At 44.5% G+C, this 25,843-nt stretch overlaps 1 protein-coding gene across 1 annotated transcript in view; it reads left to right on the top strand.

Annotated features, from left to right (window-relative positions):
• RHCE (Rh blood group CcEe antigens) overlaps window positions 1–25,843 on the top strand; it is a 34,517-nt gene that overhangs the window by 6,612 nt on the left and 2,062 nt on the right. Inside the window, exons 2-9 of the mRNA XM_033113508.1 lie at window positions 3,327–3,516; window positions 7,048–7,198; window positions 8,705–8,852; window positions 9,756–9,922; window positions 11,524–11,661; window positions 13,861–13,994; window positions 18,195–18,274; window positions 21,365–21,441. Coding sequence (XP_032969399.1) covers window positions 3,327–3,516; window positions 7,048–7,198; window positions 8,705–8,852; window positions 9,756–9,922; window positions 11,524–11,661; window positions 13,861–13,994; window positions 18,195–18,274; window positions 21,365–21,441 — 1,085 coding nt within the window. The remainder of the gene's footprint in view (window positions 1–3,326; window positions 3,517–7,047; window positions 7,199–8,704; window positions 8,853–9,755; window positions 9,923–11,523; window positions 11,662–13,860; window positions 13,995–18,194; window positions 18,275–21,364; window positions 21,442–25,843) is intronic.

The following is a 25,843-nucleotide window of genomic DNA, read 5'->3' as shown; positions in this document are numbered from 1 at the left end:
CTCCAAGTCATGGGACTTTCGTAAACATCCCCGAGGGCCTGCCTTAGACTGTAAAATTCCCCTCTGGGGCCCAGTCATTGGGGCCCCTGTTGCACATCACTCCTTATCACCCCTGAACAGCTTAGAGGCATCAGCTTATCAGACCAGTGGCTGACGCAGGGGCCCTGAGATGTAGAGACTGACACCAGCGGGAATGCCCTCAGCTGGGACACAGCCCTGAAGTGGGAGTCCAGGCAGTGAGGCTTGAAGGAGCAGGTGTGGGCCTAGGGCATTGGGGGGTCGGGAGAGGAAGTGGGAAGGAGCAGGGGGTGAGAGAAGAGGGGACTGAAATCAAATGTTATTTATTGGCCAGTATGGGGTGAATGGGCTCTGTCAAAACCTCCCGGAAACTGCCACCCTAACTTCATCCCCCTGGGGGGGATGTTCCTGTCAGGAACAGTGTGGGGCCTTGGGGAGGAAGGCCCTGAGCTCCGGTCCCTGGCATCAGGGGAGGCAGCTGTGCCTGATAAAGCCCCCGCCCAAGATCTTCTGACTTTCTAATCTTTAGGGCCCCACCCCTGCCACAATCCTGGGGACCCTCCTTGCCCCAACCAAGGATCGCCACCTTGGAATATGCCAGGGCAGTGAGGTCCTTAGAGAATGTCAAGTCCAGCTCCCATGTGTTACAGATAAGGAAACTGAGGCCCAAAGAGGGCAAGGGACTTGCCTAAGTTCCCTTAGCAAGGAGAGGGCAAACAAAAACAACAGGCAGTCTAGCCTGTGGCAGGATATGACCAGGATTTCAGAGCTTGGCTCTGCTGCTGGCATGCTGTGTGGCCTTGAGGAAGTCGCAGGCTCTCTCTGGTCCCCTTCTGTAAAAGGAGAGGAAAATGGAAGGGTCTCCCTACTCGTAGAATCTTCAGTAAGTCTGAACCCTCTGCCTATAGTGTTGCTCCAAAATGGCAGCTGTGTTTTTTTAAACAGATGTATTTAATAGAAGATTGAATATCTAAAGTGGAGTGTGCAGTGTCCACAGATCCCACCACCCCCAAGTATGCATTCCACCCTTCATACACATAGTTTCCTGCTTGGCTTCTGAAAGAACTTGAGCAATCCCAAGAGGAACCCCTATACAAAATGTGCCCAGCCCACCCCCATTCCTAAGAGGATGCAAGCAAGAGACTGAGACATTGCCTGCACCTACCACCTCCTTCAGGTCAGAGAAGAAGGTACTGGAAGCTGAATCCTCCTGAATTCTCATTTCCCCACGCACTCCCCCAAACCTCAGATCCCATGGAGGTCCTGGGGTCAGGGGTCTCCTACATCCCAGTGTTGTCAGATTGATCTGGGAACATTAGCACCTACTCAAGACCCTAGGTATGTGTGTTTTCAATGAAAGTGGATTTAAATGTACCTTGAAGGGGCTTTCTGAGACTTTGCAGAGTTCTGGATATGAGCGCTTCCTCATAGTCATCAGAGCCAGGGGCTGGAGACCAGAGGAGATCAGGTGAATTCTTACTGCTGTGATGGTGATGATGATGGTGATGATGAATAGCCACCATTTGCTGAGCCACATGCCAGGCACTGTGGCAAGCACTTGAACAAAACATTACTTCCTTCAGATCTCCCAGCATCCTCTGGTGGAGGTGAGGGCACAAATAACTGCCATTATTTTGTTGATGAGGAAAGTAAGTAACCTACAAGGCTACAAGGCTATGAGGTTGAAATATATAAACTGCCATTTTTATAGGTCAAATATGGTCAAATGTTGGCAATTTAGTATGGTTTAACCTAATAGAGAATGACAGAGCTGGAATCAAACATAACTGTCTAAACTTGAAGCCGGTGCTATTTTCCTTTTATTAAAAATATTGTTTACTATCTACAACCGGTTGTAGAAAATTTAAACACTGAAAATCTTAAAAAAGTAAAACTGTCCCAAACCAGAGATAATATTCACAGGGGAAAAAAATTCCTTCAAGGTCTCTCTCTCCGAGCAGTTATATATGTTAAAAATACCGTGTTTCCCTGAAAATAAGACCTATACCGGAAAATAAACTCAAGCATGATTTTTCAGCATGGCATCCCCTGAACATAAGCTCTAATGCGTCTTTTGGAGTAAAAATTAATATAAGACCCAGTCTTATTTTTGGGGAAACACGGTAGCTGGTGTTGGTTGATAAAATAGTCTGTACTATTCTTAGTGATTCTGTGCACTATACCATTGGATTCTGGCAACCTGACAATGGTGGTATGATTATTTTCCTTTTAACAGATGATAAAAATAACAGGGCACGTGGTGCTGTAGTTAAAGGACAGGCTTCACAGCAGACCATCTAGGTTTAAATCTTGGCTCTGCCTGCTGGGGTTCCTTAACTCCTCTGTGCCTCAGTTTTCATATCTATAAAATGGAGATAACAGCACACAAGGTGGGTGAATTAAATGAAACAGTCTATGTAAAATGATTAAGACAGTGTTGGCACACGGTGACCACTTAATAAATCTAGGCTGTTATTAAAGCTCAGAGACATTAAATAATTAGATTAAGACCACATAGCTGGAAAGTGCCAGAGACCTTGATTTGAACCCAAGCTTGTCTAGTTCTGGAGCTCAAGCTGCTAACCATTTTTCAAGTCTAGAGTTAAATCGAACGGTGCACCCTTTTTCTTCTGCTGACCTCTCCTGAACATTAGGTGTATCTCTTGCACTCACCTACCACCACAGCGGCCCCTCCACCGGGTCTGAGGTTGGAAAGTTGTGGGTCACCCAGATGGCCCTGATGCTTTCTGCTGGCCCACCAGGTCCCTCTCAGAAGGTGGCAAAGGGAGAGAACTGTTTTCTGTGAAGATAATTTGGTTCTGGCCAACAGAACCTCTGGGCCTGCTTCTGCTCCCTCTTTTCTGCATGACCTGAGCCAAGCCTCTGGCTTCCGTAGCCTTATTTTCTCATGTGCATCATCGGGAAGTTGAATTTGATCCTCAACAGCAGCAATAATTACCTTTACTGAGTGTCAGCTACTTGCCAAGCACTAGTCCTAATGCTCTACACTTGCTCATATCATTATATTTAATAATAACAATAATTGCTACATTTCCTGAGTATTCACCATGGGCCCTGCCTTTGTGCTTAACTAGCATTAGCTCATCTAATCCTTACCTCAACCCTGTATAGAATGCATATACTATCCCCATTACTCAGATGAGAAAACTGAAGCTCAAACCTGACCAAGTACTTTCAAATGATCCCTGTTGTCCCTTCCAGCTGGCATTCTGTAAAACTCTAATTTCATGCAACCCTCTACCTTGTTTGCTTTTCTTCCTCCTCCTCCTCAACATATCCTCCTTTAGCCATCTTCCAAGATGTTACCGTCATGGCGGCCCTCGGCTTGGGCTTCCTCAACTCGTCTTTGTGGAAACATGGCTGGAGCAGCGTGGCCTTCAACCTCTTCATGCTGGCCCTCGGGGTGCAGTGGGCAGTACTGCTGGATGGCTTCCTGAACGAGTCCTTCTCAGGGACTGTGGTCATCAATCTGCCCAGGTAACTGGGTGGCTACTGGATCACTTTTGGGTCCTTGAGAGTAAGGGGCCCAAGAGGGTGGGTACTACAAGAGCCAGATGTCCCCTTCTCTTTTTAGCACTGAAGCCATGTAATATTTAGGACATACTTATACTGACAAATTATTCATTGTTTATCTGAAACTCAAGTTTAATCGGGCATCCTGTATTTTATCCGTCAACCCTAGGCCCAGATCTACACCTCTCCCCAAGTCCTTTCTTTATTATTGAGTATGATTTTGTAAAGTTATCCAATCAATAAGGATTTAATGAAAAATTAATAGAGATTAGACAAAAAGAAATAGAAATGTCACACTCAAGAGAGACAGTCTCTTGAAAAGAAAGACGTACTCTTAGTCCTCAAATGCTGGTAGACAAGAAATAGCTGTGTCTTTACTTTCTTTAAATTAATTTTGGTCCGTTGAGGTGCATTTACATGAAATTCTAAGAACTAGCAAAATTAACCCACGTTGCTAGAAGTCAGAATAATTGTTACCTGGGGAAGGCAGGGGTTATTAATTAGGAAGGGGCACAAAAGAAACTTGTGGGATGCAGTAAATGTTCTCTATGTTATCCTGGGTGATGGTTACACAAGGGTATATATATATAGCTTTACGTGATTTTTGTGGGTTTTTTTTTTAAAGACACTAGCGCTTGTTGACAGGAGGAACTAGGTAAAATTTTTCCTTAAAAAATTTTTTTGTTTGTTTTATCCAACTCTGTATCTCTGTCATGCCCAGATGATGGTAAATCCTATTTCAGGCATCTTGGGGAACCTGTCACTTCTTAAGGTCACTCCATCCTCCTCTCTAAGACCCTGCTGGGCACTGCTGTTGCACATCTCTCCATGAGCCAGGCACTACACCAGGTGCTTCACAAACATTTTGTGTAATTCTTCCAGTAAGGATCTAACCTGGTATACAGGCAAGGAAACAGAGACTCAGAGACACTTGCCTAGGCTCACACAGCTAAGTGGTAGAAATGACTTTAGCTTTACGTATGCCTTCCAGCATACTCCAAATAGTTATGATATGAAATACAGTCTAGTCAACTCCCTACTGGTCCTGGAAAAAAAAAATCTCCACATTTTTTCTCCTAAAACGTTTTAGAGCTAATCCTCGTGGGAATTCAATAACTCCAGTAACTCCATGGGAAGTGACCAAGGGCACTCTGGGGACTCTGACAGTGGTGGCCCTGGTCTGGCGTTTCTGCTGCCTTTGCATAAGGTCACACAAGCCTTCATCCTCCTGTGCGTCAGTCTCCGGGCATCTCTGAGCTGTTCCCTCTTCTGACATCCTAACTGCAGGGACCTGTTTGTTCTTGGCTCAATCCAGGGAGACCAAAAAAGTCATTTGCAGCCTGAGTGAACTCCCCTGCCCAGCCTCTGACCACTTGGATCCTCCCAGCTGTGACCCCCTCCTGGGACTAGCATCACAGATTTGAACAATGGGCACCTTCCTGACCATCCCAGCTGGGTTGGGCTGGTGGGCAGTGCCCAGGCCGGCCCCCCAGATTAGCACTCTCTTTCTCCCTGAACCTTACTCACTCCCTGCTACCTGACTTGGCACTGAATTGTTCTGCCTTGAGTCACCCATGTCCAGTTCCTAGGGCAGGGACCTGTCCTATTCAGCTTTGTCCTTTGTTTTCCTCACGTAGTAAGGACTTAGTATGGTTACTGGAACAGAAACGAAAATAAAAGGAATCCTAAAAGTTGTGATTATTTTTAACGCCATATTTTTGAAAGGCCCAGGAGGGCTCCCCCTAGAAGATAATCACGATAACCAACCCTGTTATTGTGCTTGACATATTAACTCACTTTGCCCTCACAAATACCTCCATAGACCTTGCCTCTACCTAATAACAGAACACTGAGGCGTAGAGTGGTTAAGTGAATTTGCCCGAGAGCACACAGCCAGAAAGTGGCTGAGTCAGGATTCCACCTTAGGCAGCCTCAACACAGACTGCACTCCTAACCACTGTACTTCACTGTCTCAACACCTTCCTAGCCCCAACTGGCCCCTGAGGTCTGAAATCCCCCCAGTGGCACACATCTGTTTCAGTTATGCCTTTGCCTATTAAATGAGCACTCTCTCGAAAGACATAACACAGCCAGCCACAGCAAAACATTGAGTAACCCCCTACGCTAAATAATTCCTGGTCCCTGTGGGACTCCTTCCCATGCCCTTTGCCCTCTGACCTTCCCTCTGAAGTCCTCGAGCCTTAAGCAGGACGCTTCATCGGCAACAAACACTGGGGAGGCTGTGTCCAGACTTCAGAGCACAGGCTTTGGATCCAGGCCAGCTAGGTTTGACCCTCACGTTTGTCATTAACTAGCTGTGTGGCAATTGCCAAAAATATCTTCTCTTCTAGTCTCAATGTCCTCTTTTGTAAAATGGAGGTACTGAATGGTACCCTAGCACCATTTACATAGGGGTACTTGGAAGATTAAAATTTAAATGAGGTGACATAGTTGCAACCCTGTTATACATAATGCTATAAATTATTATTATTGTGGTGGTGGTGGTGGTGGTTGTATCATCATCATCATCAACTCCCAGGGGGAGGAGGGGATCGCAGAGCAACGTGCCCAGAGGAGGGTGGATTGGTTTACTCAGTGACACCTCCCCCAGGTAGCCTTCCCTGATGAGTCCAGTCCACACAGTTCTCTCCCTCTAGTGAATCCCTCTCGCCTCATTATATCGCGGATAGTGATATCAAGGCTCATGATGTCAGCCCTGTCCCCCCAGCTGAATCCCAAGTGCCTCGAAAACAAAAATTGTTTTCTTCTCCTAAATCCCCACCTTGAGCTTGCTCATTTGTCAAGGGAAGGAAAGAATCAATAATAGCGCTGATAGTCCCAGCTTCTGTTCCTGGGTTAGGTCTTTGTGCTGTCACGGTGCTCGACACACATGCACGGATATTCCTCCTAATCCCCACAGCGCTGCCTTGAGATCATTGTATATTCATTCTTATCCACAGATGGAGAAACAGGCTCAGAGAGATTAAATAGCTCCTCAAGTGGAAAAGCTGAGACTGGCTTGTCCTATTTCCAAACCCAATCTCTCCACTAATGGAGAGACGAGGGTGGCGGGTGGGCTGGTAGGTGAACAGCGCCCTCTGTTGAGCATCTGTGAGTGATGACGGCAGAAGAGGAAGCCATGAGCAGAATCTCGGTTGTCAGATCCCAGCAGGAGACTCTGAGGGAACATTGCTGTGAGAACCTCAGAGAAAACTAAGTATGCATGAGTGTGTACAGATCAATTCCTAGGAGTGTAAATGCCACCCTCATGGGGGAAAGGGACGAAGGAGACCCCAGGCTGGGCAGCATCAGTCTCCATGGAGGTAGAAATTTTGTCTTCTTGTTCTCCTACTGTGCCCCCCGTTTCTTGAACAGTGCCAGGCAGACAGTAGGCCCTCAACAAGTGTTTGCTAAATGAGTGAGTGAATGAATGAATGAATGAGAGGCATCCTTCTTCATCATCCCTGTCTCCCCTGTCTCGTCCTCTCTCCCCAGTATTCAACAGGCCACCATGAGTGCTATGTCTGTGCTGATCTCAGTGGGTGCCATCCTGGGGAAGACCAACCTGGGGCAGCTGGTGTTGATGACGCTGATGGAGGTGACAGCCTTTGTCGTCATGAGGATGGTCAGCAAACAAATGCTCAGCGTGAGTCATGGTGCTATGAGGAGATGGAAGGGGAGGGTGCCACCTCCATTTGGAGGCTTCTGCGATTTAAAAAAAAAAAAAAAAAAAAGACAGGCCCAAAAGGGGTTACAAAGTGTGGTCTATACTAATTGTTTAAACATAGCAAATGAATGCCTTTAACTCCCAAAATATAATACTGCAGGAATCACAAGATAATTATGGGATGTATAAAAAGATAATTAATTCCCAGGGCCTCATTGGCTATGGTCCAGCAAGCTGCATGGCCAGTGTCTGCTTTCAAACCAGTCAGCGTGTGTCACTAACTGTACATGTGACGTCATTGGTGGAGGTTGTCAAAAGTCTAAGCCTGAGGCCAGCTGTGAAGGTGATGCCATGCCCAATGGCTCTTCCAGCTCCTCTGCTGTAGCCGTGACCTTGTGGTCAGGTACAATTAAGTAAGATAAGAGCTGCTCACAGATGAGAAAGCTGATGCCCAGAAAGGGGAAGTGATTGCCCAAGATCACACAGCAAGATAGTGGCATTTGTCTCATTACTGAGGATGTTAACTCCGATCACTTGTTAAGTAGGGTCACCGACGGACACTTGTCTCATTAGGGAGACCACCTCAGGGATGATGTAGATGCCTGATCACTGCACTGTACACCTGAAGCTGAAGCTGAACAATAATGAATGTCAACTACAATTTTATATATATATATAAATATATATATATATAAATTTTATATATATATATATAAATTATATATATATATATATAGAAGTGGAGTACAGCATTAGGAATAGAGACAGTGGAAATGTAATGGCCATATGCGATGTCAGAGGGGTAATAGATGGGGGGAAATGGGTTGTCACTGTGTGAGGGATCTAAATGAAAAATGTCTAACTATTACATGGTTTTGTACACCTGAAACTAATTTTAAAAAAAGAAGGTTATTACAATAATTTGGGGTAATAGTGAGCATGGCTTAAACCGTCAGTGAGGTGTGGTGGTAAAAATTCTGCCAATTCTGGACATTTTTTGAAGGCACAGTTGATAGGATTTAGCGGTAGCCCACGATGTGAATTATTAAGGATTAGTAAATTTGACATTCATAAAGCAAAATTAGCATATATCTAGAATTTACTAAAGACGTCAGTTTGGTGTCATAAAAAGTCTAACTTTTTTATGTTGCAAAGTTTATATCACTCACCTCTCCATGAAATTCTGCTGAAAAGTAGGAAGCAGTGGGGGGTGGGGGCAGTGGCCATGTAGCTTTTGGCCGCACCTAAGTGGACCTCAGCCAAAAGCATTTAAGAGCTACTGATAAGACCAACCAGCAACCTCCCTGGAATAAACACTCAGCTACTCATGGAGCACCTCTGAAAGGGGAACCGCTGGGTTGGGTAAGCTCAGAACACTCATGACTTCCAGCCACATCTCCTACACAAAGCTCAGAACTTTCTCCAAGGAACATCAGGATTTACCAGTGGGCAAAGGGTACTGACGCTCGCTGGCTTTTGTTGCAGACTGAAGACCACACAAGTATGATGCACATCCACGTGTTTGCGGCCTATTTTGGGCTGACTGTGGCCTGGTGCTTGTCAAGGCCTCTGCACAAGGGAGCGAAGACGAAAGATCAGATGGCCACAAGCCCCAGTTTGTTTGCCATGCTGGGTAAGGACAAGGTGGGTGGGTGGTTTCATACCTGAGTGAGAAAGAGGCTCCAAAACGGTTCTGCGGAAAATCTCCTTTCCGGGGTGGCCAGTTAGCTTGGTTGATTATGAGTGTGGTCCTAATAACACCAAGTTTGCCGGTTCGATAGCCACATGGGCCACTGTGAGCTGCACCCTCCTTTAAAAATAAAAAGAAAGAAAGAAAGAAAAAGAAAATCTCCTTTCCCAACCTGCCCTGGGTGTCTGAAGTCCCTCTATAATGACTCGTTTCCTTAAGCGGTGTTTGATGAATTCACACCTTTGAATGAAACCTTCCTCTCTAGGGAACCTCTCTTCATTCATATCCAAAGGAGAGGAGAGACCGTTACATTTGAGTTTAAATAAGTGTATCCAATCGTTTTGTCCTCACCTTAAAGGAGAGTATTGGAGGAGTGATAAAAGTAGGGCCCTGAGGGGAGGAATGAAAAGGGGTGGGAAGAAAAGAGTTACAATGGTATATTTTGAAAAGCTGTGTGAAAATGATGAACTCAGGCTGTTGGGAGAGGCTTAGAGGAAGGCAGGCAGTCGGCTGGCCAGCAGGTAACTGAATGCCAGGCCATGGGGCTGAATGAAAGAGGCATGTTGATTCTTTTTTTAAATAAGCCTATGGTCATCACCGGCCAGATCACCGGTCATCACCATCAGGAGGCCTGGCATTTGGTGATTTCAAGTCTCAGAACCTTAGTTTCCTTGCCTGTGAAATATGTTAGCTGGACCGTACCAACCTGAGATTTCAGAAAGGACACATGACTTGCCCGAAATCACAAAGCTAGAAAGTGATTAAGCTGGGACTTGCCCGCTCCTCTGAGGCTCAGGCTTTGGAGCAGCAGTGCTGGTTCTGCCAGTGATCCCCTCTGGCCCCCAGGCACCCTCTTCCTGTGGATGTTCTGGCCAAGTTTCAACTCTGCTCTGCTGTCCTCCCTAAAGAAAAAGAAGCTTGCCGTGTTCAACACCTACTATGCTCTTGCAGTCAGCGCAGTGACAGCCATCTCCGTATCAGCCTTGGCTCATCCCCAAGGGAAGATCAACATGGTGAGGCCGGGGGTTGCCCTTTGGGGGACACACATATTCATGTCTCTCCTACCCCCATCCTGCGCCAGCCCCAGGGCTCGGAAAAGAGCTTGCTGAGTTGATAAAGCCTTGTCTGCAGTTTCGTAGAGCATAAGGAAGAGTGCTAGGTTGTTAAAATGGACACTGGAACTGAGGAGACTGGGAAATGATCAAAGGCTTACGGGGGGAGTAATTTAGTCCATCAGCGTTGATGAACTCAGTGTCTGCTAAGTTTGAAGCCGTGTCTGCTAGTTACCAAAGCCAGCCACTCTGAGCAACAGTCAGCACAGAAAAAGTAGAATAGAATTAGTCAGCCTTTCCCCTTTCCCTAAGAAATTTTTATTATTAATTAATTTATTTATTTATGTATTTATTTATTTAATGGGAGGCACATCTCACACAAGAGCGTGAACACCCAATCATCACACTTTCCCTAATAAATTTGAAGATTGGAATGATCAGGATCAGAAGTGAAGAAATATATTACCCTAGCCATGTTCCCTTGGTCAAGCTGCTTACATTTTTGAACCTCAATTGCCTTATATGTGAAGTGGGAATTAATAGATAAAGCATGTAAAGTGCTTCCTGTAGAATAAGCGCTGGGCAAACGTTTGCTGCTATGATCAATGGAGCTGGGAGGTCGTGTGTGAATTCTGGGGGCAGAGATAGGTGAAGAGTGTAGCGCTAAAGACAAAACAGGTTTCCATGATGATTAGGGAATGGGGTCAGCCAGCCAGAGGCGGTGGGGAAAAGTCTACACAGTGAGGCCCGGAGAAGAGAGAATGTGGCCATGGGGGATGGTTAACAGTACAAAGGGGAGGTCTGTGTCCCTACAGGTGAACTCCATGGTGACTCAGAGTCTAGGATCAGATAAGGTGGAGACATCCAGAGAGGCAGGTTTGGCTATCAGGTCAGGGAAGCCCAGAAGCCAGTCCAGGGGCCCAGAGCTCCTAGACCTGGTTAGAGTTGAAGGGGGCTGGGGTAAGTGTATAAGAGCACAGCAAGGCCCAGTTCTGGCAGAGACATGACCCAGGAACACAGGCCAGCTTATTGGGTCCAGTCATACAGGGTGGTATAGGTTACAAAGCAGCCCGTCATCATCATCGTCAGAGCAATAATAATGGCTTGCATTTATTTGGCGTTTACTCATTTTCGATGCCAGGCCCTGGGGCTAAGGGTTTTACATGTGGTAACTCATTTAATTCTTACAATACCCTATATTAAGCAGGTATAATTGAAACATCATTCTTCTGGTGGAAAAGTTGAATCACTGAGCTGTTAGGTGCCCACGACACATCACTAATGAGTGTGAAGGTGGCTGGATGCTGAGTAACTGTGTTTTCAAGCTGATTCCCTAAATGCCTGCCAATCAGGGTGACTGCTCCCTGAACCTGAGAAGTCGGGTGAGATAAGAGCCTTGATAAGGGCTGGATAATCTCAACAGAGGGGAGTGGATGACTTCAGGATCAACGAAGCAGGGAAGACATTACAGTGTTGCCTTGCTACCAGCTTGCTGAGTAACTTCGGGCAAGATGCTGTCCTCTGTGCCTCGCTCCATTCACCCACAAGCTATTTCTTTGCAGGCTCATATCCACAATGCAGTACTGGCAGGAGGTGTGGCTGTGAGCGCCCCGTGCTACCAGATCCATACTCCTTTTGTTGCCATGGTGCTGGGCCTTATAGCTGGGCTAATCTCCATCGGGGGAGCCAAATGCCTGCCGGTAAGGAGCTGGGCAACTAACATCCTCTGTTTGGCTTAGGTCAGCATGACCCTGGAACCATAATAGGCCATTGTGTGTTGCCATGGGCTGCGCTAGGCAGGTGTTGGCACCTTCTCACGTTGGCTTCAAAGCCAAACTGCCCAGGTTGGATGATGTATTTGTTGGGGTCTGGGGAGCAAGTAACAGAACCCATTCAAGCTAATAAAGGGGAATTTGTTATAAGGCTCCTGGGATGTCACAGAACCCAAGGACAGCTGGCACTAGGGACAAAAAATGTTGCGGGGAGCCCGAGAAGTCCCTGCTCTTCTTCTTTCTTTGCTTTTCCTGAGTATTTGCTTTATTCTCACTCTGTAGACTTTCTCCCTCTTCTCCTCCTCCTACTCCACATGGTGGAATGTAGTCTCTCTCTTCAAGAAAGCAGCTGGGTGGACTCTCTTGACCCCGATTCCAAGTTCTCTGGAGAAAGAGAACTTGGTCTAATTTGGATAATGTGCCCACATTTGGCTGGGGTGGGGGTGGGACAGGTTGTACAGACATAGCCGCTGCCCATGACCATGTGAACGGGGGTGGGAAGGTCAGAACCCAGAAGAAAGATGTTGGGTTGATAATCTAGGTCATGTCCACTTCTGATTGTTTAGTTTTTCTAAGTGGATAGATTTTTCTTCCTTCAATATTCAACAGGTATAGATAATATGAGAATACTTCATTATAGCCAATTCGTTATAACACACTTCTAAAAGAAATATTTAGGAACAGCAAATCTTCATAGCTTTGAAGGCTTGGTGGGGGAGAAAGGAGTACACATTTGGGTGGCACAGGATGCTGAATTGGGTGAACAGTGGATATTCAGGGAGAGTTTCAACCCCAAATCAGGAAGAACTTACCAACAATTTGATTTGACCAAAGATAGGGCAGTCTGCTTTTCACTTCGCAATGGGAACAGATGTCTTTTATTTCCTCTGGCTTGGAGGCCGTAATGATGAAAAGAGGACGTGCACAGCAAAAAGGTGCATAACAAGTTATCACGCTCAGAGTCCATCACTTTCTCTGTGCCTCAGTTTCCTTGACTCTATCACTGGGAGAAGGATTCAAAGATGATTGATTGATTGATTCACTCATTCATTCATTCGTTCATCACACATGCTTTCACATTTATCCTGCTTCCCAAGCTGTAGTGTAATGGGGGAAATGGACAAATAAACACAACTCCGTGTATAACTGATCCAGGAGCACATCTAAGCTACCCTGTGATGGGTCAGGAAACGCCTCCCAGAGCAGCTGAGCGTTGACAGATCACTAATATTGGCCAGGCAAAGAAGTGGGAAATGTATTTCAGGCAGAAGGAACAATGTGTTCAAAGGCTCAATGGTGAGAAGAGCATATGGCTTAGCCAGGAAACTGAGAGACATTCTCATGGCTGAAGCATTGGGTTCACCTGGGAGTGTGATGGGACCAGAATCTTGAGAGAGAGCAGGTGATCAGGTATGTATCCTGAGCTAGTTGAGGAATCTGGGTCTTTATTCTGGATACAATAAGGAGTCCAAGGCGTGAACTAGCATGATCAAATTTGCATTTGAATCTACATCTATTAGCTTATGGCCATCTGGGTGGCTAAGTGGTGAGGTGGAAGGAGAACTGTATGGGAGTCTTCAGGTGTGATCAGATTTTCTTCTGACTTATTCTAAACAGCTCTGTTGTCTTTGAGATGGTAGTTAAGTTTGGGCTAGACCAGTGGGTCTCAATCACCTCTTGGGGATATTTGACAACATCTGGAGACAATTTTGGTTGATACACTGGGTTGGGGGTGCTACTGACATGTAGAGGGTACAGGCCAGGGATGCTGCTAAACATCCTGCAATATGCAGGGCAGCCCCCCTCACAACACAGAATTATAGCCCAAAATGTGGGTAGTGCCTGGGCTGGACCCTTGCTTCTCAAAGTGTGGTCTATGGACCAGCAGCACTGCCATCACCTGGGACTTGGTTAGAAAAGCAGAATCTCCAGCCCCAGACTCACAACATCTGGCTCTGCAGTTGAACAAGCTCCCCAGGTGATGTGAGCGCATGTTCAAGTCTTCTTTAGGTGAGCCCTACAGCCTATCCCCATTTGGTGGCCCTGGATGCCAAGGATCTGTGAAAAGGGTGAGTAGAGAATGTCAGTGTCACATGTAGATCTGCTTATAATGACATTTCTCCCCAGGTGTGTCTTAACCGTGTGCTGGAGATCCATGACTCCTGCGGCGTGCACTACACCTTTGGCTTGCCGGGTCTGCTCGGAGGGATCACCAATATTGTGCTGATGACGCATCACACGAACTGGACCAAGCATCCCATGTAGGTCACTTGTCTTATTCCCTTAACACCCCCACCGACCTCAGGAAGAAATGTGCCCAGAGCCCTTAGCTGGGGTGTATGCATTCCAGGCACTCATAGGCCTCAGCAAATATTTCTTGGCCAATTTATTCAGAAATTCTGCCCAACCCCTAACTTGTACGGAGTCATCACCTCTCCAGGCCCCTTCTTTCCAAAGGTGACAGCCTAGGTGCAAGGTAAAGGCGGATAGCCCTGAGGCCCCCCAAAAGCAGACAGAACAGGGCAGTCAAGCCCAAGCCAGTTGAGTCCAATTTTCAACCGCTGATCATTTAGGTGATGGTGAAGAGTGTGGCGAGGAATCAGACTAGTCAGACCTCTTACTAACTAACGGGGCATGCCACCTCGCCCTTCTCAACCTTGATCGCCCAATTGTAAATGAAGGTAACGCTCATACCTCCCCTCACGGGGTTGTTGGAGGCTACTTGAGGCCAGACGCCATGTGGTTAAAAGGATTTAATAAGTTAATATAGGAAAATGCCAGGTACAGCCTATCCCTGAGGCCTAGAGAGGGAAGGGGCTTGGCCAAGTTTTCGCTGTGAGGCGAGAATGTTGGCCGTGGACCAGAGTCAGGTCCTGTGCCCCCCAGACAATGACAGCAATAATCGATTTGATGTACTAGAGCCCTGGCTGGCCATCACCTCCTGGAGGTTGTGTAACATCTTCTGGACATGGCTCACATAAAATGAAAGAGTGACTTGGACATGATATAGGGATAGATTTTTTTCCAGATGAAACTGATACAGTGATAATAATATTACTGATGGCAATCACTACTGTTTATTGACTGCTTCCTAGGTGTTAGGCATTATGTCAACTCATCCATTGCAAGCACCCTGTGAGTACATTATCATACGCTAAGAAGTGATACTTAGGGGGAATTACCTGCCCAAGACAGACGAAGGTCACATTTACCAGTCGTGTGACCTTAGGCATGGTCCTCTCTTTAAATCTGTTTTCTATCTGTCAAATGGGATAATAAGATCTGGACTGCCGGGGGTGGCCGGTTAGCTCAGTTGGTTGGAGTGTGGTGCTGATGGCACCAAGTGTGCGGGTTCGATCCCTGCATGGGCCACTGTGAGCTGCGCCTTCCTTAAAAAGAAAAAAAAAGATCTGCATCGTGGAGGTGCTGTGAAGATTCAGCAACACAAACCATTAAAGGGCTCAGGACAGCGCTTGACGTGGAGTAAACGTTTACCCAACACACGGCCTCTTTCTTTATGATGATTATTGATGCTGCTGCTTCCATAGGAGGAGCATCTATATACGAAGACAGGACTTAGCTGCAAGTCAGAACACTTCATGTGAAATGTGCATCAGCTGCTTTATTAGCTTGGGGTCATTGGGTGAGCGGGTTGACTTTCATTCCTTCCACAAACCACATTGGCCAATTTCCTATTCAGGGCAGCAAATGTGAATGAGTCAGGTGCTGTGCTCCGAGCCTGGAGGAAGACACATTTAAAGAACATTGAATCACACAGCGCAGAGGCTCTTTTTCCATTCTCATTCAGTGCTTTGATTCTATCAGGGAGAAAGTCTCCCCTTGGTGCCCAGTGTCTGCACCCTTCGGACACTTGCTGATCTGACTTTCAGTTTGCATGACAGCAGAAGCAGCCCGAGGATAAGAGACTTGGCCAGGCTGCAACATCTGGGGAAGATTTAGCAGCATTTTGTTTTCATTAGATTTTTTTTTTTAGTTACCTCTCATTTCTCTTCCACTTAAGCTAGTGACACAAAGTTTCCTTTTAAATACATTTATTTAACTTTAAAAAAAAATCTATTTAAAGAAAAATACTTTTTAAAATAGTATTCCTGGAATGCCGATTTGGCCAAATTTGTGCTGAAATCTGGAAAAGATCTAGCCAGACTTTGTAGACAGACCTGCCTGGTTTGAATCCCAAAAGCCACCCATGCCAAGCCATGTGACACTGGAACCCTTGGTTCACTTTCCTAACCTGGACCTCCCCATATGTGAACTCGGGACCCTAATAGCTCACTCACAGGGCTGCTGTGAGGATCACAATGAGATCAGATGATAAAGCATCAAGCTGAGGGGCCTGGCACGGGAAGCCCACCTTGCGTGGACACTGTTGTTATGGTGATTTCTATTTCATCCATTTCTGCTTTCAGAAGGCATCAGGATAGAGTGAATTGTGCGTTGTCACTCAGCAGATCTGGGTTTCGCTTCTATCCTGCCACTTAATATTACCTTAAGAAAAACCATTTTTGTAGTTTTTTTACATCCAGAAAAGTGCAAACCTCATAAGGTACCACTTGATGAATTTTTTGACATGCCCCTGTGACATTCTGTGTCTCATCCCAGAGTAACCACTAATCTGACTTCCAATAGCATTGATCAGTTTTGTCTGCTTTTCTCTTCTATACACATGGACTCATATAGGAAATTCACGTTCTCGTGTGCCTGGTTTCTTTTACTTAACATCATAGTCGTGAGATTCACCCATGTTGTTGAGTATCTCTGTAGATTGTTCATTTTCAGTGTTGAACTGTGCTTGGGTTTAATTTATAAAGGTGACTGAGTGACATGGAGAAGTCAGTGCCATTGAAAGGAAAGTTTAGTGTTACAGTTCCCCTGGAAGTGAGAGCCATAACATACCTGGCAAGCCCCACGAAGAGACCAGGCAGTAGAGAGAGAGGGGGCCTGAGACGGTGCCTTTAGGACTATAGTGGTGGGGAAGTAACGAGGTGGGGACATCCCCTATTAGGCAGAAAGTGAAAACACATATGTTAGAGTTTGTGGTTGGGGGGTTTATAATATGAGTTTTGCGCTCCCATGAAAGCTGACTTGCAAAAGAGAGGGGTAAACAACTTGGGCCATTAGTTTGGCCCTGTGATAAATGAGTACCAAGTAGACAAATTATAGAGTCTAAGAAAACACAGTTGAAACAAGTGTTCTGTTATGTGAACACAACACATTTTATTGATCCATTATTGATGAGCATTTGGGTTTGGAGCTATTATGCACATTCTAGTATTGATGTTATAAACATTCTAATGCTTTTTAGGGGGAAACATATAAATGCACTTCTGGTGAATATATGCCCAGAAGTGGAATTCTTGGATCATAAGTATTCATATATCCACTTTAGTGGATGCTACCAGTTTTCCATTGTGGTTTGCACCAATCCATATACAAGAGTTCCCTTTACCCCATGTATTCTCTAATACTCCACAGTTTCCTTCTTTTTAATTTTAGCCATTTAGGCATCAAACTTATCGTTTGGATTTTAATTTCCCTGATGACTAATTAAGTGGAACACTTTTCATATGCTTTTAGGACATTTGAGTATTTTCTCTTGTGAAATGTCTGTTCAAATTCTTTTGCCCATTTTTCTTATTGATTTGTAGGAATTCTTTATATGTTATGAATATAGATCCTTTGTCAGATATATGTATTATGAATATCTTCTCCCATTTTGTGGGTTATCTTTCACTTTCTTAATGGTGTTTTTTGATGAATAGTTTTTAATTTTAATATAGTCCAATTTATCATTGTTCCCTTTATGTTCAGCTCTTGTATATCCTGTTTAAAAAATCTTTGCCTACTTCATGGTCATGTAAATGTCCTCCCAGGGCCCCTTCATGGTTTAAAGTGAAGTCCTGGGGTTGCCCTGGAGAGCAAACAGGGAAGTGTGTTCAGGGTGGGCCTGGGAGATGGGTCTGATAAACTGTACCACACCTTGACTTAATATTAGGTTGCTGCAAAAGTAATTGCGGTTTAAAAGGTTAAAAATAATTGCAAAAACCGCAATTACTTTTGCACCAACCTAATAGAAATAAAGCCTTCATCTTTACTTGCCTAAGGAGGAAACTTGGGGCTCTGAGAGGTTAAGTGACTTGCCAAGGTTCACGTAGCTAGTGACAGAATTGGGACTTAAACTTGGGTTTTCTAACTCCTGCTCTAGTACATTACCCATGGGGTTTGAGGATTCAAGTAAGCCAAAGAGGATCTTGGAATTCCCCCTTTCCCTTCCTCCATGTCTGCATGGCTTTGCAGGAAAATGACAGGGGAATATACCACCAGGAAGAGGACACTTGTTCTCCTGATGAGCCCTTCCTGACAGTGCAAACAGTGCTTTTTGTCCCCAGTAACCTCTGCAGCCTGATGCTTCAATGTGACTGCCTCTGCTTGGTCATTTCTAGAAACGGCTACCAGCTGCTCCTTAACTCTGGTGCACTCAGCTTTTCCATCGCTATGGGTCTGGCATCTGGTCTTCTGACAGGTAAGTGTGAGACCACCCTTCTTCTGTCATTGCCTAGGACATAGGGCCTGGGTCCAGAGTGCACTTGCCCCCTGGCTGGATACGCATGTGCTCATCCTATTCCCCATGAACCTCCCCTCAGCTCCACACAAATGAAGCAAAGGGCTCAGACTTTGATTAAAAAACAGACGAACACAGAATCCCATCATTTAAGAAGCAGAAAGGCCGTCAGAGGTCACCTGCTATAGGTGTGGACTCTGAGGGCCAGGGAAAGGAAGAGATATTCCTGAGGTTATAATTAGCGAGTGGTGACATTGAGCCTCTTGAGTCCAGGGCTGGTGATTCCATCCAATTTTGTACAGAAAACCAAGGAAACCCTTATGCCAAAAAGCTTACCTTTATTCCCTGAGGACATTCATAATATTTGGTTCAGCAAATACTTATTCAATATCTACTGAGTCAGGCTCTAGGAACAAAGCACTGAACAAAGCAGTGAACAAAACAAAGTCCCCGATCTCATGAAGTTGACATTCTAGTGGGGGAGGGGGCTGGAGCTGACATTCTAGTTGACAATAAATGGAGAAATAAATGTGTAATTTGTAAGATGGTGATAAGTGGTGTGAAGAGAAGTAAATCAGGGTGGGGAAACAGAGTTGTATGAGGGTGGGGTGCTCTTTTAGGAAGGTGAGAAAGGAAGACCTATCTCATAAGTTGACCTTTAAGCAGAGACCTGAATGGAGAGAGGGAAGGAGACATACCACATGTGTATTTGGGAGAAAAGCATTCTCTGAGAAGGGACAGCAAGTGCAAAGGCCCTGAGGCAGGACCATGCTTGGCATGTTTGGGGAACAGCAAGGAGGTCAGTGTAGCTGATGTGGATAGAGTGAGGGGGAGAGTGACAGGAGTTGGGAACAGCATGGTAGAAGGAGCCAGATCGTCCTGAGAGATGGAAAGCCACTGGAGATCTTTAAACAGAGGGCTGAAGTATGTGTTTGCTCCTCTCATATGACAGAACAGCAAAGAATCTTGGGGAGTTACTAATTTGCCAATCTTACATATATGCCCAGTGAAAATATGCATTTTGTTCAGAAATGTTCACTTTTATTCGATAAGCAAACAGCTTTTATTGATTAGACATTCATACATTATGGCCCTACACAGAGAGTGGATACCAAATAAGAGACAAAATAGTATAAGCAGACACTAATAAATTGGTGACATTAGGCATATCGCTTCACACTCTCTGGCTTTGGCTGGCTTCTCTGTACAATAGAAGGATTATGGTAACTAAACATTTAGCTTCTGTTCAGCTCTGAAACATGTATGAAGGTACTTCTTGGAATTATCTGGGTAATTTTAGAGAGTGAGATTGGCTTGAATTACCTTAACGTACCGACTAGCCTCAGCTGTGGATGCAGTCTGAGGTGATTATTTCAATATGGAAGAGAAAAATGCCTCCCTGCATAAGTTTACATTCTATCCAGGACAGCCCAACCTTGCGTCGGGCTGCCAGATTTAGCAAATGAAAGCACAGGTGCCCATTTTTTAAATTAAAAATTAACCAAGTATCCTGTATTTTATCTGGCAACCCCATACTTGGGTTGTCCATTCACCATTGTCACTGGTATTGACAAAGTGACACGACCTGCACTGTCTTATAAATACCCAGGGACGGCTTTCCTTATGCTTCACTGGAATAAAAAAAAAGAGAATAGAGGAAAAGACACCCATGTCATTCCTTTAAGAGTTAAAACCAATGAGCTTTCCTCTTTACATGTTACTTTGGATGTGAGGGAACTGGTAATTAAAAAGAACTTGGACAACAGAAGGCAAAAGAGGACTTCAAGCAGCCAAATTGTCCCCCAAAGCCAAGCATTTTACTTGTCAGTAGACCCTGTTATTTGGGGTCTGTCTATACTATCTAAGAAACAATTCTAACAAGTATGGTTGTTGGGTTTCCCAGTACAGGAAGATTAGAAATAGCCGATTAGAGATGGGGTAGGTTCCTAGAAGTAAGGTGCCTGGTAGAAGTTAGAAGTGAAAGCAGAGAGCCTAACAGAGGAAAAGAAATTCTTAAAGTCAGACACAAGAACATGAAAAGCTTGGGCTGCGGGAGAGCAGGCTAACACCCCGCAACAACTATATACCTTCTCTGTGTTATACAACAGCAATTTCCTAAGTGGATGTTCCTAGCAATGGTTCTGATTTTTTTAAAAGTCTAAATATGTTCATGGTTGACTCATAAGACAAGAAAATACAACATGGATTTATGTATTTAGATGGATTTTCATGAGACTAAGTAAGCCTCCGCTATCTGTAAAATTCACGTAGGCGATGGAGATAATTTCTGAGTAATTCTAGCTAAATGAGGTGCACTAAATGCATCTTACCTGCCAATACCAGTAAAAGGCGTGCACAACGAAAGGAAAATATGAATATGCCCGCACCTCTCTTGTTAATCTTGCTGTTTAATACATTGGAACTGATCATCATTAAAAATACACAGCTAAATCTATGAATGGCATTTCCCTACTTCATGTGAAAGGTAACGCTCACTTCATGTACCCTGGAAAATTCGGCAGACTTTGTGCAGCTGGGGGGACGCACAGGGCCAAGCTCTCTGGGCAGAGGCTGGACAGGTGAACAGAACAGACACAAGTGCAAGTAGTTACAAACTACTTCCCTAACTACACAAGTGGAATCTTGAGCTGAGGTTGCTGGGAGTTTATTGGGCCTACACGGGCACCTACTTTGAGTCGCTCTCCATGGTAGCTCCTGTGTGTTAAATGGATCAGCTTTAGGTGGTGGCACCTGATAAGGCCCTTCTAGTGCATCTTGGGAAGCATGTCAGATCCATGGCGATTGTATACCTTTCAGCGTAATCTACATCTTTTGCAGATGACTGCTCTTGCCAGTTCCTGTTAAAAGATGTCTATAGAATTAATTAAGCTGGTCTAGGAAGAACAATGCTTCAAGGTGCCCGTCTCCTGCTTATGGAAGAAAAAAGGATTTCTGTTGGGACACCATAGTTGACATATGATATTTTGATTAGTTTTGAGATAACAAATACTGTGCTCCAAATGTTTAACATTTAATTATGAATTTAAACAGGTTTACTCTTAAAACTCAAAATATGGAAAGCGGTAACTCCTACAACAAAATATCTCCATGACCAAGCTTTCTGGGAGGTAAGATTCTTAACCTGTTAATGGCACAGATTTTTGAGTGAGTAAACTTAAGAAGGTATCTAAGCATATATATTAACTTGATGCTCATGAGAGTAAAATAAAAACAAATGAAAATGAAGTAGAGAACACTAGAAGAGGAGCAAATCCGTGTGTGTGTGTGTGTGTGTGTGTGTGTGTGTGAGTGTGTGTTGGGGTGGAGGATGGGGAGGTGGTAAAGACTAGTTTCCCTGACACCTTACAGTCCCTGAAGGTCAGGGGTAAGAGAACTGTCACTAGCCACAATTCTCTCCACCTGGAGTCGTCAAAATGGACAAATAGTTCAACGTGAAGGTGACAGAATCTTGCAATGCAAGAGCCAGAAGGACCACAGGGACCAGCAACTCGAATCCCCTCATTTGACAGATGCTCAGCATGGAGCCAGGACTGTTAAGTTCTCACAGTGATTGTGCAGCGGAGCTGAATCTAACACACAACTCTTGATAAATTATAGCTTGTGGACTCAAGAAAACTTGTAGTGTAGGAGTCTGGGGTCATTCAGTTCAAACAACTCAGCTGCCACTGAGAGTCTCTGTGTTACATCATAGCATTTGTTGTCACGATTGGGCTAGACACTGTCACCCCACTGTCCTCCTCCTTTTGACCTATACTCACAGTTCACAAAGCACTCTGATGTGTGTCACCTTGGGTAATCTTCCAATCAATGCTGAGGTTGCTGGCTGGCAAGTAGGGATCAATACTGCCAAGTTACAAATGGGAAGTTGGGGCCGACAGGGGTCAAGCGAATGCCCAGCAGCACACCTTTGTGAGTGTCAGAGACAAGACCAGGAACCAGGCCTTCGGAGTCCAGGCAATCCTTTTCCCATCTGTATCCGAGATCTGATCAGTAATGGGCCAGAGAACCAGCCTTATTATTATGGGCCTTAACATCGGTGTCTGTAGGGGCAAAACAGAAAACCTGCAGAGAATGTGCCTCTCCTCCTTTGTCTCCTGCCTCTTCTTCTTCAAACAGCTTTATGGAAGTATCATTGACAATGAACCACACATATTTAAAAGTCTACAATTTGATACATTTAAACAGAATTCTACACCCATGAAACCATCACCACAATTAAGATAACCAACAAATCCATCCCCACCAAACTACTGCCTCTTTGAAACTACTCCCTATCCCGTCCCCAGGCAACCACTGGGGCCATCACTATAGTTCGCATTTTCTATAATTTTATGTAAGTGGAATCACACAGTATATACTCTTCTTTGTCTGGCTTCTTTTACTCACTGTCATTATTCTGAGAGTCATCCATGTGGTGACCAGACTCACCTTGCATCAGCTTCTCTCTACAGTCATTGACTCTTGGCTTTTCCCAATAGCCAGTGTCTTCCCGTCCCCTCCAAGTGTTCTTGCCCTTTTAGCAGAAGCAGGATAATCTAGTGAAAGGACTCAGAAAACTGGTTTAATCCATCCATTCATTCCACAAGTATTTTATTGAGCAACTATTATATAATAATACCAAGTATTCTGCTAATCAACCAGAGATACTACAATCAGGACAAACATCCAGCTGTTTCTTGAGTTGCAATAAATATTTGCTGAATAAATGAAGGAAATCTGAGGATCCCCACCCAACACTAGCCACTGCAGCAGCAGGTGAAATGGAAAAAGTGTGTACCTGGAATTAAAGGTTCTGGATTCCAGTCACCATCTGCAAGGTATCATGTAGGCAAGTTCCTTGACCTCTCTCATGGATGAAATAAGAATAGTAATCTTGGTTCTACCTCAGTGGGTTGTTTTGGAGACCAAATGAGATAATAGTATCTGTTAACTACGTTCTATATAATGCAAACTACCACGTGAATGTGAAAGTTTATTACTAGGAGTTTAGCCACCTGGTGCTGTATCCCACGAAGGAATGTGTAAGCATAATAGCTATCATTTTTTGCTAGCCTACTGTTTCCGATTTTGTGCTAGCTGCTTTTTAACATTATCTGATTTTATCTTTGCAACAACCCTATACAAGAGTAAGTGTCCCAACTTAAAGATAAGGAGTAACTTCTCTCAAATGACAGAGCTAGTAAGTGGAAGAGGAATTTGACTTGGTGTCTGTCTGGCTCCAAGGACACAGCATGTGTGTATGTGCTGTGGGCAGCTACTGGAGAAGCTATACTCTCCTTCCCCTCAACTTTCTGATTTACTTTCTTACAGCTCAGTAGAACCATTTATTCAGCAGTGTAACACTTACAGCTTGTACTTGAAAAGCCAAATATCCATTATAGACGCAAGATTTAAAACTTCCAAAGCTGATAAATCCAGGGGTGACTTTTTTTTTTTTTTTTTTGTAAACCATCTAGAATGACAATTTTTCTCCCCTAGCATGGTTAATCAAAATTTTTATTTCGTTACTAGTATTTGGCATGCATAAAACATTTATTTCCCATACATATTCACTTTATGAGTAAGGTTTTGTTTGGATCAAATGACATTTTAAATTACTAAATGCCCTTAATGCATTTCCTAGAACCAGAGTGCTGGGAGTTGGAAGGGCCATCCTTGTGCCTGGGGACATCAAGGTGCCTGGCACTTGCTGGGATGGGGCACTCATACTCCCCAAGGGCACCCATCTCCTCCAAGGATGGTTCTGAGATGCACTCGTTCATTCACTAATCCCATTAAATGTATTACCTCTTATGTGACAGCTCTTGTGTGAAGAGCTAGAGACAAATCTAGTTCTAGGTCTCAAGGAGTTACAGACACTAATCCTCTAACTTCTGGTACATTACAACCATCTTAACCCATGTACTGGTTTACAAAAATTCCGTTAATAACACCATGTTTCATGTGCTTTCACTAAGAGAATAAATTACTTCCTACAATGCTTTATTTCAATTTAATAAACCATGAGTTTTACTTCTTGCTTTCCAAGCCCAAGGACCCACTGACTTCCACTTACTAAAATTAATTCCACAGTTAGCCTTTCTGAAGAAAGGACACTTTTTGTGACTCTACCACGGATAAGCCCGTTTTGAGTATTGTATGGCAAAGTAGGGCTTTAACTACTTTGAAGGACTGGATTTTCACATGTGCACAGCTCTATCTATTAAGTACTAAAAATGTAATCCTGGCAGTAGCTGCTGGAAAATTAGAGAAGGGAGTGGTCATAAGTTTGGGGAGGTCAGGGAAATGGAACTTGGAGTTGTGTTGAGTTTGGCCAAGTGACAGGACGTGAAAGGCATTGCGAGGGCAAGATTGTGAGCAAGAACAGAAGCATGAAGGAACCTGGCTCAGCAGAATTGGTGAAGAGAAGAGCTAGAGCCCCCTGAATCATCCTTTAGGCAACTGGAAGCTCCCAAAGGTTTCCATGGGGAATGATGCAATGAAATGAATGTTCTGGAATTGAGAATGATAGAAGTCAGCATGTAGGAGGGATTCTGAAATGACTTCAATGTGCTGAAGCTCATCTATTGGCTTTTCAACAAGTATTTAGTTTCTTTTGAAAATAATTTTATTGCCAAGAAATATAAATACCACCACCGTTTTGGCACAAAAACACAACAAAATGTGTTAAGTTTCTCCTGCTGTTTTATACAAAATTCTCAAAACCAAGCCTTGTCACACTGGTATCACCCTGGCTTCTGATTGAAAATAAATGTTCTAGACACACAGTAAGGGTCCAACAAATGCTTGTTCATCCAAACTGAGGAGAGCTTGCTTTCAAAGCAAAAAAGGAAAACAGATAAGGAACCTGCCAACTGACTCCTCCCCTCTTGGAGAGGCCCAGTGCAAAGAGCCTTGTTCCAGGAGGCCGATCTGAATTCTAGTCCTAGCTCACTACTGGCAGGCTGGTGCCCTCAGCCAAGTTGCTTTACTTCTCTGGACCTCCGTTTTCTCATTTGTAAAATGAGATCAAATTCCACATTCTGGATTCGGACAGACCTGCGTTCTGCCACTGCTAACTCTGTGATCTCTCAGAGCTTCAGTGGCCCCCCCATCTCTGAAATGGAGATAATAGTAATGTCTCCCACATTGTAGTAAGGATTTAAAGGAGATAATCACTAATTAGTACACTGATCCATACGAAACACTCCATGAATGTTAGCTACTCTGATTTCCAGTTCTAGAATTGTGACCCAAGCTACTCCATGAGCAGTGACGTTGTATGGCAAAGTATAACAGGCCACACCTGAAGAATTCAGGATATAGTTAGCTTGCAGAAGAACCAAAAGAGACCTAAGAACAATCCTCAAACGCTTAGAAAACTGTCACGTGAAAGGGAAAAAAATAGCCTGCAAAATGGAATGAGCTCCTTCATGTGGTAGCCAGTTCACTGTCAATGCAGGCGTTCAAACGAAAGTCAGACAACTATTTAACAATGATCCGTGTAAAGAACTATACTAAATGGGATCT

This window comes from Rhinolophus ferrumequinum, chromosome 9 (genome assembly GCF_004115265.2).
Source record: "Rhinolophus ferrumequinum isolate MPI-CBG mRhiFer1 chromosome 9, mRhiFer1_v1.p, whole genome shotgun sequence".
Lineage (NCBI taxonomy): Eukaryota > Metazoa > Chordata > Mammalia > Chiroptera > Rhinolophidae > Rhinolophus > Rhinolophus ferrumequinum.
This window is presented reverse-complemented; position numbering and strand designations above follow the sequence as displayed.